This window comes from Pieris brassicae, chromosome 5 (assembly GCF_905147105.1).
Source record: "Pieris brassicae chromosome 5, ilPieBrab1.1, whole genome shotgun sequence".
NCBI classification, from domain to species: Eukaryota; Metazoa; Arthropoda; class Insecta; order Lepidoptera; family Pieridae; genus Pieris; species Pieris brassicae.
In genome coordinates, this window is record NC_059669.1 from 10,663,650 (window position 1) to 10,681,310 (window position 17,661).

Consider the following 17,661-nt stretch of genomic DNA (forward strand, 5'->3'; position numbering starts at 1 on the left):
GTTTTTCAAGGTCAAAATTTGTTATTTGTCGTTTGATTGAAAATCAAGCACGTATCATCACCAAACAAAACTATTTGATGTATTTTCTCTGCCATGACAGGTAGATCATTTACATAAACCAGAAAGAGGAAAGGGCCAAGAATTGAACCCTGTGGTACCCCCATATCTACTGCGAACCAGAGGACCTCTTACTATTCACTTCAACCTTCCGAGTTCTACCTTGTAAGTAGGAAGTCAGAAGATTCAGTGCGGTATTATTGATGCCATAGTGAGGGAGTTAAGGAATTGTATGAAATAATAGAACCTTTGAAAGACAGTACTGATTTAATATCTTATTAAAATATAAGTTACAAAATACATAAACAGTTATGTAGGTAACGAAACACTTGACTAGCGATTTTAAAACAAGACACGCCTATTTTCTATAATATGCAATTTAATAAAATTCAATTTATTGCTGATCGAATAATTACGGCGAATTAGCGAAGCGCTCAGGGCCCACAAGTGTTTCCTTCCAATAGCGATCACGATATTTTTGTATGCAAATTCGCTGTAATCTCAGTTATTGAAAAGGGGCTTTCGTATCGCAATTGGGAGTTACAGTCCAGCATGCAATCCTTTTAGGTCACATGCGACAAAAACACAAGACTAGTTACTTATAACTATAAAAATAACAGCCATGTTTCTGTAGTAATTAATAATCATCTGTTAAACTATTTTTTCCAATGTGGGACCAATCATCTGTAATTCGTAGTACTGTCACTTGTTATGACGGTAAGCAAACGCTTACCCAGTAATGCTCCATCTCAATATTGAGTATTCGTACTACGCGCAAGCGACATCAGACAGCGTAACGTATATTGAAATAGATTACCTCGTAATGATCTCGGCGCTTAGCTGTAGTAGGTATTAAGTGTTTTAGAGATTCCTTGCGACTTTTTTCGTAATATTAAAAAAAAATGTTGTCTACAAAGTCGGTTTACGGACGATAGTTTAACGTGACAACGTCTACAAAACATTGATGACATGATTGCATACTTAAGTCTTTGAGTGGAAGAGGAGATAGATACAGCGCAAGCGTACAATGAGCGTAACGGGACATCGAGTCATGCTTTTTCGCGCGTGCAGCCGGCGTTCATCGGTTTCTGAGACACGTCAAAAGTCGCTGTCTTTATAATATTTGAACGTTAAATTCAAAGTCAAGTTACACATTCGAAGCGAACACAAATACGATAGCATTTAACCTATATATTAACATTTCTAACATTGTGTACACTGGTTCTGTATAAAAATAAAAAGTACGACGAAAATTCACAAAACCTTTGAGAGAAAATAGTTTAGAAAATTTCACAGAACTCTATTTCAAATTGAAAATATATTTATAGATCTTCATAGTTCATCTGTTTTGGGAGTGTGGCTTAAATATAAAGTATTAAGCGCAGTTTCGATATTAATATTTGACTGAATAGGATTAACATTAGCACAGTCAGTGCTCAGCTCAAAGCTATATATTTAAGCCTTAGAGGTGAAAAGTCGTAAGTCAAATAATAGACATTTAAAAATTATAGATATACATAGTTTACTAATTTCGCCAGTCCTTTTACCCTTTCGACGCAGGATGTCTCTTTATTGTTCAAGTTGCGTTATGAATACGTATACGCTGAAACCACGCCCACGCTAGCTAGTATACCCATTCATTTTATGAGATACTTTATTTTCTTATGTCCTGGTCTGTGTAAGGTGAGACCTTTTGTTCACCCAGAAAGATTTTCCTATTACGATGTCATGTTTATAGAAAGTACTGGCATTTTTGTACGATTATACTGTACAGTAACATTCTGAGTCAAAACATAGGATATTTTCGATATAAATATTACATCGCTGACACACTCAATCTAAAGGACGCAAAACGACTTGTGAATCTTGATTTTAAGGGACAATCTTAATGACTTTATGTTCTAAAATATATGTAACCTTTCGACTTTTCACCTTACACCTTCAAACCTTACATTAAGCTTACACAAAAAGCATCGTAGCGATATAAAAATATAACCTTTGCGAACTGTATGCACATCTGTTTAGTAGTTTTGGCACGGTCGGAACGAAACTAACACGAGCGCCAAAAGTTTTATTTACAATATTAAAAAAATAGCACATTTACAAACCGATTATATTAAAAAATCGTTAAATCATGATTTATTTTATGACTCTCTTTAATTGCTTAGCAAATACTCTACATAAATGGAAGAGTGTCTTCTCTTCTATTGATTTTTAGTAATATAATTTTGACATCAGTTTTATTGAATACAATGTAATTTCAAAGTGGAATTGCCAAACGATCTGAAAATGTCAAATTTGGCAAAAATGGAGTAAAAACTCCGAAGATTTAATCGTATTTAACAAATTAATAATAGAAAATATTCAATTTGAACGATTGAAAGGTGTTTTAACCAGTTTGACAGTCTTGCCCGCTCTACGCCCTTGAGAACTGGTAGTAGATGAGAATTTAGAATCAATTTCACATCTTTCCAGTTATTTGGAGTTTGAATTTACAACTAATGCATTTTATTAGAGACTGCCGTGGGTGTGTAGATCTATAAAGATCTCGAGACGACAGCGTTATATCACATTCAACTTTAATAATTTAAAATAACGATTTAAATCTTTATTTCGGTTTGAAATTTGTTAGAAATTTGAGCATTTGCCAGCAATCGTAGTACTTTGATAAATTCAGGTAAACCACAAGTTGACATGCTAATCCTGAATAGCAACTAAAATTCTTTTAAAAGTATTTCTTTATGCCAAAAAAATGTTAGGCCGAAGAAATGTTTAGATATCTTAAATAATATTGCTTAAGTTGATAAAAGGCACAAACTATTTGGTGAAGTTGTATGAAATTAAATATACCGTGTTTTATTCACATCGAAAAGTAACAATTTATTTTAAGCATAGTGACACACCAAGTCACACTGAATAAAACAACATTGACGGACATCTTATACTTACATTCTAATTACACGAAAATTTGAGTTCCAAGTTTCACATACTCTCAATTATAAATTACATCTTATACTATAACTAGGGCTATAGAACTTAAGGCGTCGATGTATTTGAAATAAATATACAAAATGATTGATAGAATTCAATTTGCCAGGAGCAAGGCGTGCGTTCGTAAACCACGCCAACGATAATGGCCAATAGGTTAAATGTTCCAAATTAAAAAAAAAATATCATCATAATTTCTAAAGTCAAGTTTGGCGCGATCGCGCCATTATGACAATTTACATGTCTGTCAATAATAATTTGCGGCAAATTAATCACTTTTTTCCAGAATTTTTAAACTAAATTAAAACTTACTAAGTATTTATTTAGTAGTATTTTGAACTTCGAAACTATAAAATAAGTTTTGACAATTAAAATTGCTTGTAAGAATAAATCATGATTTCCGATAGGTGGACGTCGGATAGTTTACAAACGCACCCGGAAGGTAAATCATAATTTTATGATTTGTAAAAAAGAAATGATATAGTTATTATTGACATGACTTATTTGATTTACTAGTACCTTAATGGGTTTGTTCTCACGTTAGTCACTGCAAAATTAAACCCTATAGTTTAAAACGCAGATAAAATGATTTTTTGTAGTTGATTATAATTATTTGCTTTATATAATATAATCAATTAATTAAATCCACGATACATTTGATACATAAATAATTAACTATGCTAAAATATTTAAGGAATGACCTTAGGGGCTAACTAAGCTATTATTATGACAAAGCATATATATTATATACATAACGGGAGATTTATCAATACTGAAGTGTGTAAAAAATTATTCATTAAAAAATCTATAAATCTCGTATGAAGTCTTCGAACAAGACTTCCAAATCTTTCCATACAAAATTCTTTTGGCAGTTCTATGATATAAGTACAAAAATGAAATTTTTCTATTAAGAAATAAAGTTCGTTTAAGTCGTGCCAAAAGATACTGTAATTACTATTCTAAATATTTTTATTTACGGCAAATAATAATACAGTAATAATAAAATATTTTATAATTTTTGTGACAAAATTAAAATGTTGAAATTTATGTCCGATTTGATTATTTCTGTATTAATACTGAAAATGCTATGTAAATGTCTAGGAGATTTTAGAAATCCAATTCAAAAACCAAAACATACGTGTAAGTCTGAAACTAATTTTATTGTCAAACACTTGAAAAAAACATGGTTTCTTTCAAAATTTAGTCTCTAACTGGATCTATACAAGTCAATACCATAGATAAGTTTAATGTATGAAAAATACTGTAAACAAAGAAATACTGTTTTATTGTCTTTTCATAATCAAAACTATTGTTTTTGTCAAAATGATATTTTTTGCATAGTCTATCAAACACACAAGGAACAAGAGATTCACCTATTAACGATCATTTGTAGTACTTATTCACTAAAGCAGATTAATTGTAATCTTTATGCTGCATTTAAGGGATATTTATAAAATAATTAGTGTTTGCTTGACAGTGACAGCAGTGACACATTAAAACGTCATCGTACTTATAAAAACTCTAGCATAGATTATCAAACTTTTTAGCGCTGTCAAACCAGTTGACATATTTGACTAATTCAACTAGATTTAAGATACGAATTGGAGTTTTTATTTTATATAGTTTGTTATTTATTATTTCAGATGTCGTTATTTCACTGTACTAAAACAATAATATTTTCTCTTGATTATGTAAACCGGTGTCACTGACAGCTTCACTTCACTATAAAAACCGGTTATGGTATATTGTACGGTTTTTATATCTATGAACACGATTAATCTGCCATAGTCTGCAAAATCTACAATATAGGTATGCGATAACCTAACACTACTTAACCATCTTTCAGCCTGAACACATTTCTGAGTGTTCATCCCACGCAGCCACCTAAAAAAATAATATAATATTAGTCTATATTAGAATAATGTTCATAGTTTATTATTGAGATCTTCAGATAAACTAATACTATAACCACATTTTTTTTTAATTTCAACACTATAAACACTGGTAGTAATAATTAAAAGTTGTTTTTTTAAACTAAATTTATCTATATATGCGCCTGAAATCACCAATGTATTTAAAAAAAAAACATAAGTAACAACCTGACACTCTCGGCTGCAATACCACTGATTGGCACATCCAGCGCAGACGAACTGGGCGTCCCTTGTACGACAGCCCTGACAGAGGGGCGTGTCCTCTGCGGCTTCGTCGATGACGAGTCTCCCGGAGCCCCCCGGGGAGCCGGCACAACCCGCGGAACCCCCGGAGCCCCCGCTACCGGGAGCCTCACCCTCGGAAGCGGGGCTTTCTTCGTCGTCCTGCCGTACATTCTAGATAAATGAAGGATTACAAAATGTTAATATGTATGTAAGAAAAAGTCATAACATTTAGAAATATACGACCAAAATACTATCAACTGAAAATATAAACGATATATCGATTTACGCACATGTATAAAACTACTGAACCGATTTATATGAAATTTGGACAGTTAAGAATTTTATGAAAAAGGGACGATCAAGATATGACTTTTAGTTTCCGAAAAAATTGTAAACATATACACAGTTACGAAAACTGTTCTTTTATTTGAGTAAGATTGCAAAAATTAATCATTGTATTGACTATTTCCTGTCATTTGAATGAGCGATCGAGCCGCCATCTTGTCGAGGCGCAAAATTGTCTTTACCTCACTCTGCTCCAGGTCATTTCTGATTTATTCCAATTTGTATCGTGGTAGGAAGCAGACATATCACTTCCAAGTTAAACAGTGAATATATTTCTTTATTACGAATACTGTGTGTATAATTTTCGTGCCCTAACAAGAATTATAACAGGTTATGGGCCCAGTGTGCGGAAAAATATCATTGTGAAATATATTCTGAAATTAAATAATACCCGTCGCCAGTGTGATTATAAAAATGGATTTAAAATTAAAACGTAATATAAAACCGTTTGACGGCGAGAAATACAGCGTTTGGAAATTTAGAATACGAGCCTTATTGAGTGAAATAAATGTGTTGAAAGTGATTGAGAGTGACCCAATTATCAGAGATAGCTCATGGGAAAAATGTAACCGAATCGCAAAAAGTATAATCGTTGAATATTTATCCGATTCATACCTTGGATTTGCAAAAGAAGACATTACGGCGAAGGATATTATACATAGTTTGGACGCCTTATATGAACGTAAAAGTATTGCTACCCAATTAGCCTTAAGGAAAAAGTTGTTGGGCTTGAAATTACAAAGTGATGTTAGTTTGATAAAACATTTTTCTCTGTTTGATGATTTAATCACGGAATTACTCGCGGCTGGCGCTAAACTCGAAGAAACCGACAAAGTCGCCCTCTTACTTTTAACCCTACCCGCAACATATGACGGTGTTATAACTGCCATTGAAACTTTATCGGAAGATAATTTGACTTTAGCATTTGTTAAAACAAGACTCCTTGACCATGAGGTAAAATTAAAGAACGAATATAATGACACAAGTGTTAAAGTACTGCAAGTTTTTACTGAAAATAAGGGTGAGTTTAGAAAAAGAAAATTTGAAAATCATACACCCAATAACCATTTTCAAAGGGATCATAAAGCAAAAGAGAAGTCAAATTTTATAAAATGTTTTCTTTGTGGCAGGAAAGGACATGTGAAAAATGACTGTTATTATTTTAAGCGAATAAATCATAAAAAATCTACGGATAGGCCGAGAACAGTGCAGACAGTTGAAGTTGATATTAATCAGCCATCCACATCATCAGCTGACGCGTCTGGTTTTGCTTTCATGGCTGGTGACTACAATTCAGGTGCAACCGCAAGCCAAATAACATTTTTATTGGACTCGGGAGCATCTGACCATATTATAAACAGGGAAGATTTGTTTAGTTATTTGATTGATTTGCCTATTCCTATAAAAATTTCAGTTGCTAAAAGCGGTGAATATATTTTAGCTAAGAAAAAAGGAACACTACATGTCAGCAGCAATATGGGTTTCGAGGAACACTAGAAGACGTTCTTTTCTGCCCCGAGGCGCCCTACAACTTGCTATCTGTTTCGAAGTTGCAACAGGCTAGAGCTACTGTCATATTTGATCACAGAGGTACCCGCATATGTAAGCAAGGTAAAACAATTATGAGAGGTAAGTCAGTTAATAATTTAATTACTTTAGATTTTGAGTATATTTAAATGTGAGCTGCCCTGTTTCCCAGGCATGTAATGTTACATGTAATACTTACGATTTATGGCATCAGCGCCTAGGGCACATAAGTAAAAATAAGTTTTTGCTATTAAAAAATAATAAAATGATTTTTGACATTAATTTAATTGACAAAGTGATAACAAATGACAATTTATGCGAATCTTGTATTTATGGGAAACAGAGTAGGCTACCATTTAATCACAGCAAGGACAAAAGTTATATTGAACGACCGTTATATATTGTCCACACCGACGTTTGTGGTCCTATCACTCCTTCAACAATAAATAACAAAAACTATTTTGTTTTCTTTGTTGACCAATATACTCACTACTGTGTTGTGTATCTATTAAAACATAAATCAGATGTGTTCTCTGTTTTCAAAGATTTTGTGTCAAAAAGCGAAGCGAAGTTTAATTTAAAACTAGTTTATTTATGTTGCGATAACGGTGGAGAATCTACTGAAATGAAAAAATATTGTGTTGAAAAAGAAATAACTTATCATTTAACTATTCCAAGAATGCCACAATTAAATGGTGTTTCGGAGCGAATGGTAAGAACTATAACTGAGAAAGCTCGTTGTATTAATTTAACCCCGACAAATGCTTTAAAATTATCCAAAACACCATTTGAAATGTGGCATAACAAAAAACCACAAATAAAATATTTAAAAGTTTTTGGTTCAACAGTCTATGTGCATGATAAGTTACATAAGACAAAATTCGATGTTAAGTCATGGAAAGGTATTCTTGTGTGATACGAACCAAACGGTTATAAAGTTTGGAATCCTGAATGCGAAAAATTTATTACTGTCAGAGATGTCATAGTAGTTGAGACAAATTTTCTTCAATCCAGGCCTGCGTTGCGACCTGAAGAGAATATAGTAAATTCTCATGATAATGTTAACATTGACAACATTTCAAAGTCAATGAAGTCTCAAAATACTGACAGATATAAATCAGATACCTGTAAATCTGATGATTATGAAGTTCCTCAGAAAATTCGCAAAATTAACCATGAGATCCTCGAATTTGAACAACCAAATGCACATTCTGATAATCTTTCGGTGGTCGTAAATAATGAGGACACAACCAGTTGTATTGAACCACGTAGGAGTGATAGGCTTAAAAGTCGTCCCCCTATTTCTTATAAAGAAATCGATGATAACCTTATGTGTGCTAGTTCAATTTTGTGTAAAATACCAAATTCGTTTCAAGAGATTAAAACACGAGACGATAGAGCTCATTGGGAAGGCGCAATTAAAGACGAATTAAATTCTCTATTTTTAAATAAAACATGGACTTTAGTACCACGGCCAGATAACAGAAATATTATAGATTGCAAATGGATTTTTAATATAAAAAATGATGAATTCGGAAAGCCTTTACGCTATAAAGCTAGACTCGTTGCTAGGGGTTTTAGCCAGGAATATCTCATAGACTATAATGAGACTTTTGCACCTGTTGCAAGAATAGCTAGTTTTAGATTTATTATTGCTTTTGCTAATCAATATAATTTACTTGTACATCACATGGACGTAAAGACTGCATTTCTTAATGGGGTACTACAGGAAGAAATATATATGAAAGTTCCAGAAGGGGTGTCTTGTAAAAATGGTTATGTGTGTAAATTAAATAAAGCATTATATGGGCTAAAGCACGCCGCTAGATGCTGGATTGAAATTTTTGAACAGTCTCTTAGGCGGGAGGGTTTTCAGAATTCATCAGTAGATAGATGTATTTATATACTAAATAAAGGAGATATACAGAAAAATATATATGTGGTACTTTATGTTGATGATTTGGTAATAGTGAGTGCTAATTTAAATACAATAAACAGTTTTAAAATATATTTAATGAGTAAATTTGAATCAGATTTACATGAAATTAAATTATTTCTTGGAATTAAAATAACTCTTTGCGATGATATGATAATGCTAGATCAAAGTGCTTATATTAACAACAACAAACAGTTTTAAATAAATTTTGCATGCAGGATTGCAAACCTGCAACTACTCCTATGGATAGTAAACTCAATTATGAAGCACTAAACTCAGAAGAAAATTACACTGCTCCATGTCGCAATTTAATTGGTTGTCTAATGTATATAATGTTATGTACTCGACCTGACTTAAGCACTAGCGTTAATAAATTAAGCAGGTACACAAATAAAAACAATAAAGAATTGTGGCAATGCCTCAAAAGAGTGCTTAGATATTTAAAAGGCACAACTGATTTTAAATTATGTTATAAAAGGTGTGAATATAATAACATCTTAACTGGGTATGTGGACTCCGATTGGGGAGGTAAGTATGTAAATGATAGAAAGAGTACAACCGGGTATATATTTAAAATGTTTGAACATTGTTCAATAACCTGGACAACAAAGAAACAATTGTCAGTAGCAACCTCCTCCACAGAGGCTGAGTATATGGCCTTATATGAAGCCGTTAGAGAGGCTTTATGGCTTAAATCTTTGGCAAGGAGTATTCATATTGATATATCCACTCCTATTGTTATATATGAAGACAATAACAGCTGTATAAGCATAGCAAATAATCCGACTAATCATAAGCGGACAAAACATATAGATATTAAATATCATTTTTCTAGGGAACAAATAGAGACAAATGTAATAAAGCTAAATTACATTCCCACATGTCAACAACTTGCAGATGCGTTAACAAAACCATTACCAGCAGTTACGTTTCATGAAATGAGGAGAAACATGGGTTTACAATAATAATATTTAATGAGTTGGCTATTATTTGTTATTAATTTAATTATTCTGTTATACTCATTGTGTTCTGATAATTATAATGTATCGAATTTAAGATGATGAAATGATCTGATAAGGTTTTTCTGGGTTTTCCCTTATTCGAGCAACAAATGTTGGATCATTATTTTTGTATTTTCCCAGACTCGCTTGGAAGTTATATAGTTCTGTTTAGGCATTTGATTTGTACAAGAATTAATTTTTGAGGGGGCGTGTTGATTTATTTGAGTAAGATTGCAAAAATTAATCATTGTATTGACTATTTCCTGTGTTGATTTATTTAAGTAAGATTACAAAAATTAATCAATGTATTGACTATTTCCTGTCATTTGAATGAGCGATCGAGCCGCCATCTTGTCGAGGCGCAAAATTGTCTTTACCTCACTCTGCTCCAGGTCATTTCTGATTTATTCCAATTTGTATCGTGGTAGGAAGCAGACATATCACTTCCAAGTTAAACAGTGAATATATTTTATTATTTATTATTTTATTATAAATTTTCGTGCCCTAACAAGAATTACAACAAAAACTTCTATATAGATTATGTTACTTAAATATTATCTAATTCCAGCAATTAGTCCAAACTGATAAGGGACGGCCCCTTAAGTATTGCGTAATCACTATATCAAATAGTGGTTACGTTATACAAAATTAATAAATCAAACTCCTCAACCTTTTAATAAATTAAAACGATTAAGCTTAAGGGTCTTTGATTTTCTTATTTGGTGATTTCTACAAAAAAAACAGGGGGGGGGGGTTCAATTGCAGTAAATCTGCTTACGTAACACTTAAACGGCCTCTAATCTTTTTGAAGTCGTTCAAAAATCATATTAAAGACGAAAAATCGATATGGCTATAAAGTTTTATTAAAGATATTTTTTAAGGAATGGGACTGAAAGCCAAATTTGTAACACTACGTTAATGGAAAATATCATAAAAAAATCCACACGTTTCAGATCCAAAAAGCCGTTGGTGTCTTTCGGCACAAAATTCTGACTTCCTACTTGCCAAAAAAAAGATACAGAAATCTATGGACAATATTATGTTGAAGGCCACTATTTACAGAAGCTTAGATTATTTTGTCATACTAATTAAACATTGAAAGAAAAAGGTTACATATAGTATTGTCTTTGGTTAACGTAGCTTATACACATTGAAAAAAAAACAATTTTTTAACCGGATTAAAGCTATTTGTATTATTATAAACTTATATTTATTTACATAATTTTACATTTAAATTTTTCCGACGTTTCGCGTGCTTTACCGCGTGCGTGGTCACAATTATAAGTTAATAATAATACAAATAGCTTTAATCCGGTTAAAAATTGTTTTCTCTCAAAAGGTTACATACCAATTGGCCAACATCTTGTTTCTCTTGCGTCTGCGACTCCTGCGGCGGAGGGGTCGGCTGCACCGGAGTAATTGTGATCTCGCCACAATTCTGTACAAACATAAACTTTCACACCTGGCATCAACATAACCTAATTTTCAATTTAAAATCTCATTGGCATCATGCAAAATCTCGGTCCAGTGTAACTCTGCCTTTGCAAAATGAAAATGAAGTGGCTTTGCAACAATGAGTATTGCCATCTGCGCGCTTACGCTATTCTTAAAACTAAAAATTTTGAATTTTTTTGATCGAGGCCAATTGTGACACCAATTAATTTTAGCTGACGGTTCAAATTCGAACCGGAAACCCTCGATATTATAGATCTGTCATTTTAGCTAATAGAATACGATATCTCTACTTGACTTAATGCTTTGAAAGACGTTATTTTTATATAGAGAGTTATAATATCGAGTGCCATGGTCTTTTACCGCCAACTTTATTTGTAAGGTACCTTGGCCTGACCGAAAGTTGTCAACGGCGCCTGTTTCCCTTCGGGTGACGTAAGCAGTTTAGCCAACGTCGGCGAGTAACTCTGAGTCGCAGGTGACGCCTGCTGGAAGGTTGGCAACACTCATTCAAGCTAATCCAATTGCGATAATGGAGTGCTTAATTTATAACGTTTGCATTTTCATGAACCACCTGACATTGACATTAAAATACCACAGAGAAGTAGAGCTAACAGTTACCCTATAGACGTAGTTTTACAACTTCGATATTCAACTAAAATAATTACCTTTTTTTAAATTATTAATTTATTTTAATTCCATTCAATTAAAGTTACATTAATAGGTTCAACATTTAGGAGCGTCAAAAAATCTAGAAAGTTCGATAAAATCTGTGTGGTTTTAGCGATAAAGCTTTCATCAAAACACAAACGTCAAAAATTAATTTATTTTAGTCAATACTTGAAGTACGACAATGACGAATGGTTTATGTAACCGATCGTTAAATAAACTCGGGTTAATACTAATATATAAAATACATGTTTTATCTAAATCCCTTTTCATGCTCCATGTCGCTAACTTTTATTCATTGCAAAGCTAAATGAAAAAAAATGACAAGCTGTATAATTAGTACCCTTTTGGAACTAGATTTTGATTTGTATCAATCGTGACTTATTATTTTTATAACTTGAATACTATTTTAAAAGGCCACCTTAATGAATATAAGTCCAAATCCGGTATCTTGGACACACGAACATAACGTTAACGTCAAAACGTTATAGAACACTAAGACTGTTAATTAACATAACCTTAGTTTAAGATATTCACTAGTATTGTAGAAAATTAACTCAATTTAATATTAATTATTAGCCATAATTATTTAACAGGATAGATGTATCATTAAAAGGCCTGCAACGCACTTGCGAGCCTTCTGGCAATATGAGTGTCCATGGGCGGCTGCTAACATCAGATGAGCGTCCTGCCCGTGTGCCCCTTTTAAAAGAATGTAAAGTCGCACTTTCTTGTTAGTAAATAGTAGCATTTTAGTTGTTAATTTTTTAAACGCGCAGCAAATCTTCTAAATTTTTCTAAAATACACAAATCGTACGAGTAATATTTCAAAGTATCTAAAATGTGTCTATTTTGTCACAAAATATTTATTTAGTCTTGTTTATTCATTATTAACGTGAGATTTATCGTATGTGCGTGCATCGTGTTAACAAGTAGAGGTACAAGGATAGAGATACTAAATTTTTTATAATAATAATGAAAATGAAAAACAACATTTTCATCAATGTTTCCAGGTTACAAAAATTTAAAGCAATATATACAAAAAATAATATGCCACGATTATATTACAACATAAAATTCAACCTCATACCTTTGTGAGGATGCCGTGCAGCAATGAGTTTTGCTGTGAGTTTTCCTGACTGGAGCTGACTGGGAGAAGAGATATTTCAGGGTAAGGTGGCGGAGGGGGCAATCTTGGACTTGGTGACGCCAGCCTTTCTGCCTGCAATTTATAAAACGTCATGCAAAGTTTAAAGATCAAACGCTGGAGGACCCCGCATCACCCCCGTATGTCAAACACCCGTACATTTTTGACAAACTAAAAAAAAACTTTCTGAACAACAGCCTTATAAAAATGAAATTAAGCAATTTAAAGTAACTGTAATATATAATCTTTCAATACAATTACATAAGTTTTATTTACCAAAAAATAATTATAATTAGACTGTCGTTTGTAACAGAAATACTTCATCTATATGAATAAATAGGAACCGCAAAATATGTTGCTAAGCTCAAAACTCGAAGACAGCTAGACCGATACGATTCTGGAAGGTTTTATGGAGACAAAATTTCAAAAAAATGCTAAATAAAAAAATATTTTAAGACGAAAAGAATCAATCAATATTGCCAAAGTAATCCGTCTTAAATATTGTAATTACATTGGTTTTTATAAATACCTGTTTATGAACTTCCTCATTCCTCTCCTGTCTTCTTCTATCTGGCCGGATGTGTTCTGGCCTCGGCATATCCATTGGCCTGTTCATCATACCAGGTTGTTGCATGTTCGCAAACTGCACCAACACATCTTTGAACGATAAACCATTAGGCAAGCCCCCTGCTTGCATTTGTTGGAGACGTTCTAACATTGCTTTTTGATTCTGAAATGTTTACGAGCAAACTCTAAAAATTATTTTCAGCACAGTTTAGCTAACCTACGGGAAGTACTTGCTTCTCTAAAAGACTGACAAATACGCATTTTACGGCTTAAAAATCTCAAAATTTACGCACGTAGAAGTTGTTGACTGTATATAAATAGTTAAAATAATGACTGTGTTTCCATGACTGTGCAGTTGTGGAAAAGTGGAAAAGAGTATCCCGAAAATAAACTTTTAAACATTGCTGACTTGTCATGTCAACTGCGTTTAACCAGAATGTTATTTTGTGAATTCTGCAAAATTATCACGAACAATAATTTACATCTAAAGCAAATATCTTTAAAGTAATAATACCAATAATGCAAGACAAGTACCGCGCCTCTACGGCGAGGGGTCAAGGATGCATGCAATGAATTCGACGCTTACTGAAGGTCACTTATGTCACCTTAACTAGGCAGTGATTTAGTTTCATTTCTTTCAATCGCAAGACTAACATTATTTATCTGTACGTGTGATTATTATTAGTTTTTTACGTTACAGGACGCAAACTGGCAGGGCTAACCTGATGTTAGAAGATTCCACCCATGAACACTCACCACTACCAGAAGGCCCGCAAGTGTCCTGTTGGCATTTTAAGAATTCGTACGCTCTTTTCTTGAAGTCGAATTGGTTCGGAAATATTTCGGTTTAGTTGTGGAACGACGGACGTCGAGGTAATACGGATGGTATTTTGTATTCTGCCTTGACGTCCGATGATGAAACTCAGCCGCAGGTATTAGTCCGAACAACATTATTACCTATTATCTTCGATATATGTTCCACAACAAATAATATAATATATCATACCTCGTCACACCAAGGTTGGTATATTTTAATTTTAGTAGACAATATTGTAAAATTGAAATGAATCAAATAACGATAACAATATATGGAGTAAAATCGAATTCAAACTAAACCAAAGTCAGTTTACGAAATCATAAAAACCTTAAGAATTTGACTAACGTAATAATATACAAATATGTTATATAGGAAACACACCTAACTACGAGATAAGAGAATTTAAAAAAATATTCAAATCAGACTTACCATATCCAAATTATTGAATAGCATATTTAAGTTTCCCAAGCTGTTAACATTGTCCATCTTGGGTGCGATTGGTCTAGGATTCATAATATTCGGATTAACAATGGACTTCATACGCCTACCTCTCCGCGGCGCTATTTCAGGATTACGTTGTCTATAATCCGCTATTATAGACTTAACGTCCTTTATTGGACCTTGTCGACCCATAGGCATTCCGTAACTAGAGGGTAACTGTCCATTCATATCTCTCGGGAAACCTGGCATCGGACCAGGCATCATCAACCCTTGTGGAAACATTGGTTTCGACATCGGCATGTGAGCCGTCTTATCATATGGCGGTGGCAACCCTGACATTAAATTAAAGTGCGTCGTGACTGGCATTACTGGTGGTTGGATCATTGGATTCGCAGATCCAGGCGGTTTTAATGACAGACCAGAAATTTCATCACTTTTATCTATTGCTAAATTTTTGGCTTGATTCAAATAGTCGAATGGATCGCAACGTTCCGCGCCATTCACGTCTGGTGATTTCTCAAAAGATAGAACTTGTTTCCGCCTCAGTAACCTGAGTAAAATTTCTTCTTTGACCTTTTTCAGGTGTAGTATATTGTTCCATTCGTGTTCTTTCTTTTGTGCAAGTTCTCTTAGAGTTTGTATTTCTGACAGAAGTTGTTCTGTGTGCCTTTGAATTTCATCAACATTATTTTTAGTGGCTGTTTGAATGTAGTCAGTTATCATGATATCATGCTGTGGAAATGTCTTTTCTACTTCTTGACACAGCTTCTTCAATGGAGATTCAGTATCAATATCATCACTAGCTCTCCGTTTCACAGGTTCCTCCTTATATTGAAATGATATTACCAAAAAAATATTACAAATCTTAAATACATACTTAGAATAATAGAGGTGTATATATAGAGTGTCAAGATCTGAAGGGGAAAATATAACTTTGTTTTGCATTCTTTTAATGTGTAATGTGTGATAGATAAAATTAAACACTTAAATGGATAATTTGTGAAATACAATTGCCAATCACAAATTGACAATTTAACTCAATATTTTCTTAAAATTAGGTCATCTAATCAAAAGATCACCCTGAGACAAACGGAGGATAGTATGTAGGTAGTAGTATGAAGGCATCAACAATTTGGTTTTGCAATTTAATGTATACTTTTAAGCTACATTTTACTATACAAAAAATGCTTAGTTATTATGAATATTGGCATTTCTATATAGATATTTGACGGCCATTCTGTATGAAAATAATTGTATTAACTATATAATCTAAAGACTAATTTAGGCTATAATTTGAAAATCACTAATGCACTAATGTATTATAAAAGTAATCTTACCTTAATAACATCCCCGTTAACAGACAGACTAGGTTTAGTCTCTTTCTCTGTTTTATCTACTAAGGCTTCGGACATTTCAACATCGCCTTCAGCCTCTTTTTCAGATGTTTCTTTACTCTTCTCTTCTAGGGGTGGGTCTCTACTTTCCTGTTTGGTTACAACTCCATGATTTCTATCATTATGCCCTTCAATCAGCTCAGATGTTTTCGCAGTTTCCTCTTCAATATTGCTGATGCAATTTTGTTCGGCTATTATATCTTAAAATATTAGAAATAAATATTAATTACAAATATATTTCTCAGCATAATATAACAAATATCATAACAAGAATCATAATCAAATTAATGGGAAAATTTGCAATGAATGCAAATGCTTGTAATATTTTTTTTAAATATGATTATAATAACTTTACTTGAGTTTTCCTTTAATTCAGGAGTAACTTCCTTGGGTTCATTTTCTACAACCTCTTCTTTGGTGTTTTCATCACAGTTGCCCACATCTTCTTCTATGCTAGTTTTATCTATGGGAAGTGAGTCTTTAGCAGAGTTCATATCCTCGTCAATGCACAAGGGGTCGACCTCATTTTCACCCGAATTTTCCGGCAAAGGCGACTCTGCAGCAACCAGTAACCGGTCCTTCGGTGAATCCACTATTTTGATATCTATATCGTTCATGTTTATTTACATATTTTCTAATTAGTTACGGTATCACCACGCCGAAGAGTTCACAGTGGCTACGGGCACAAATTTGATTCTAACCATAGTACCCTATGAAATACGATTAGTCCGAGGTAAATGAACTAAGCACCTGAACTATGGAAGTACACCGCTTAACAAGAAGTTATAACACTAAAATGTTTTAAATATCTTTTCCATATTGGGAGATTTCATTAATTACGATGAACAACACAAGCTATAAACGCAATTATAATTGGTATTAAAGAGCTTCGTGACTACAATGTTTCAATAAAAGCGTACTTGAACTTCACCAATAACGTTTAATATAAAACAACAATTATATTTTGTGTAAAAATTTATAATTATGAAATTGTTTTACTCCCGATTTATGCAAAAAATAATGCTTCATGAAGGACGCAAACTGCAAAGCAAATCCGTGCCATAGATAAAAAAATGCCTAACTCATTTATGTTATGTATAATTTTCATTGATAAATATCGTTTATATAAAATCTCTATTTTTGCAGTATTACAAATTAGTATTA

General features: G+C 33.0%; 1 protein-coding gene across 2 annotated transcripts; it reads right to left on the reverse strand.

The window, feature by feature from the left end:
- Positions 1–313: 313 nt before the first annotated feature.
- On the reverse strand, positions 314–17,522 carry LOC123709438. 2 transcript variants are annotated; one of them, XM_045660795.1, is made up of 9 exons: positions 16,853–17,522; positions 16,441–16,697; positions 15,092–15,928; positions 13,808–14,008; positions 13,222–13,353; positions 11,849–11,950; positions 11,359–11,448; positions 5,145–5,372; positions 314–4,929 (listed from the first exon to the last, which is right to left on the reverse strand). In XM_045660795.1, exons 1-9 carry the CDS (start codon positions 17,112–17,114, stop codon positions 4,888–4,890), a joined length of 2,151 nt encoding a protein of 716 aa, XP_045516751.1. In that variant the 5' UTR covers positions 17,115–17,522; the 3' UTR covers positions 314–4,887. The 2 variants fall into 2 exon arrangements, with proteins under 2 accessions (XP_045516751.1, XP_045516752.1); XM_045660796.1 differs by lacking the exon at positions 11,849–11,950.
- Between the last annotated feature and the right edge of the window lie 139 nt (positions 17,523–17,661).

Bases quoted from the DNA above. Each gene is read 5' to 3' on its own strand.
- LOC123709438 (XM_045660795.1), bottom strand. From the start codon at position 17,114: ATGAACGATATAGATATCAAAATAGTGGATTCACCGAAGGACCGGTTA. The intron at 11,951-13,221 runs GTATGAGGTTGA...CCAACCTTCCAG, and splicing joins TGCACGGCATCCTCACAAAG to CAGGCGTCACCTGCGACTCA. The intron at 11,449-11,848 runs GTACCTTACAAA...ATGTTTGTACAG, and splicing joins CAACTTTCGGTCAGGCCAAG to AATTGTGGCGAGATCACAAT.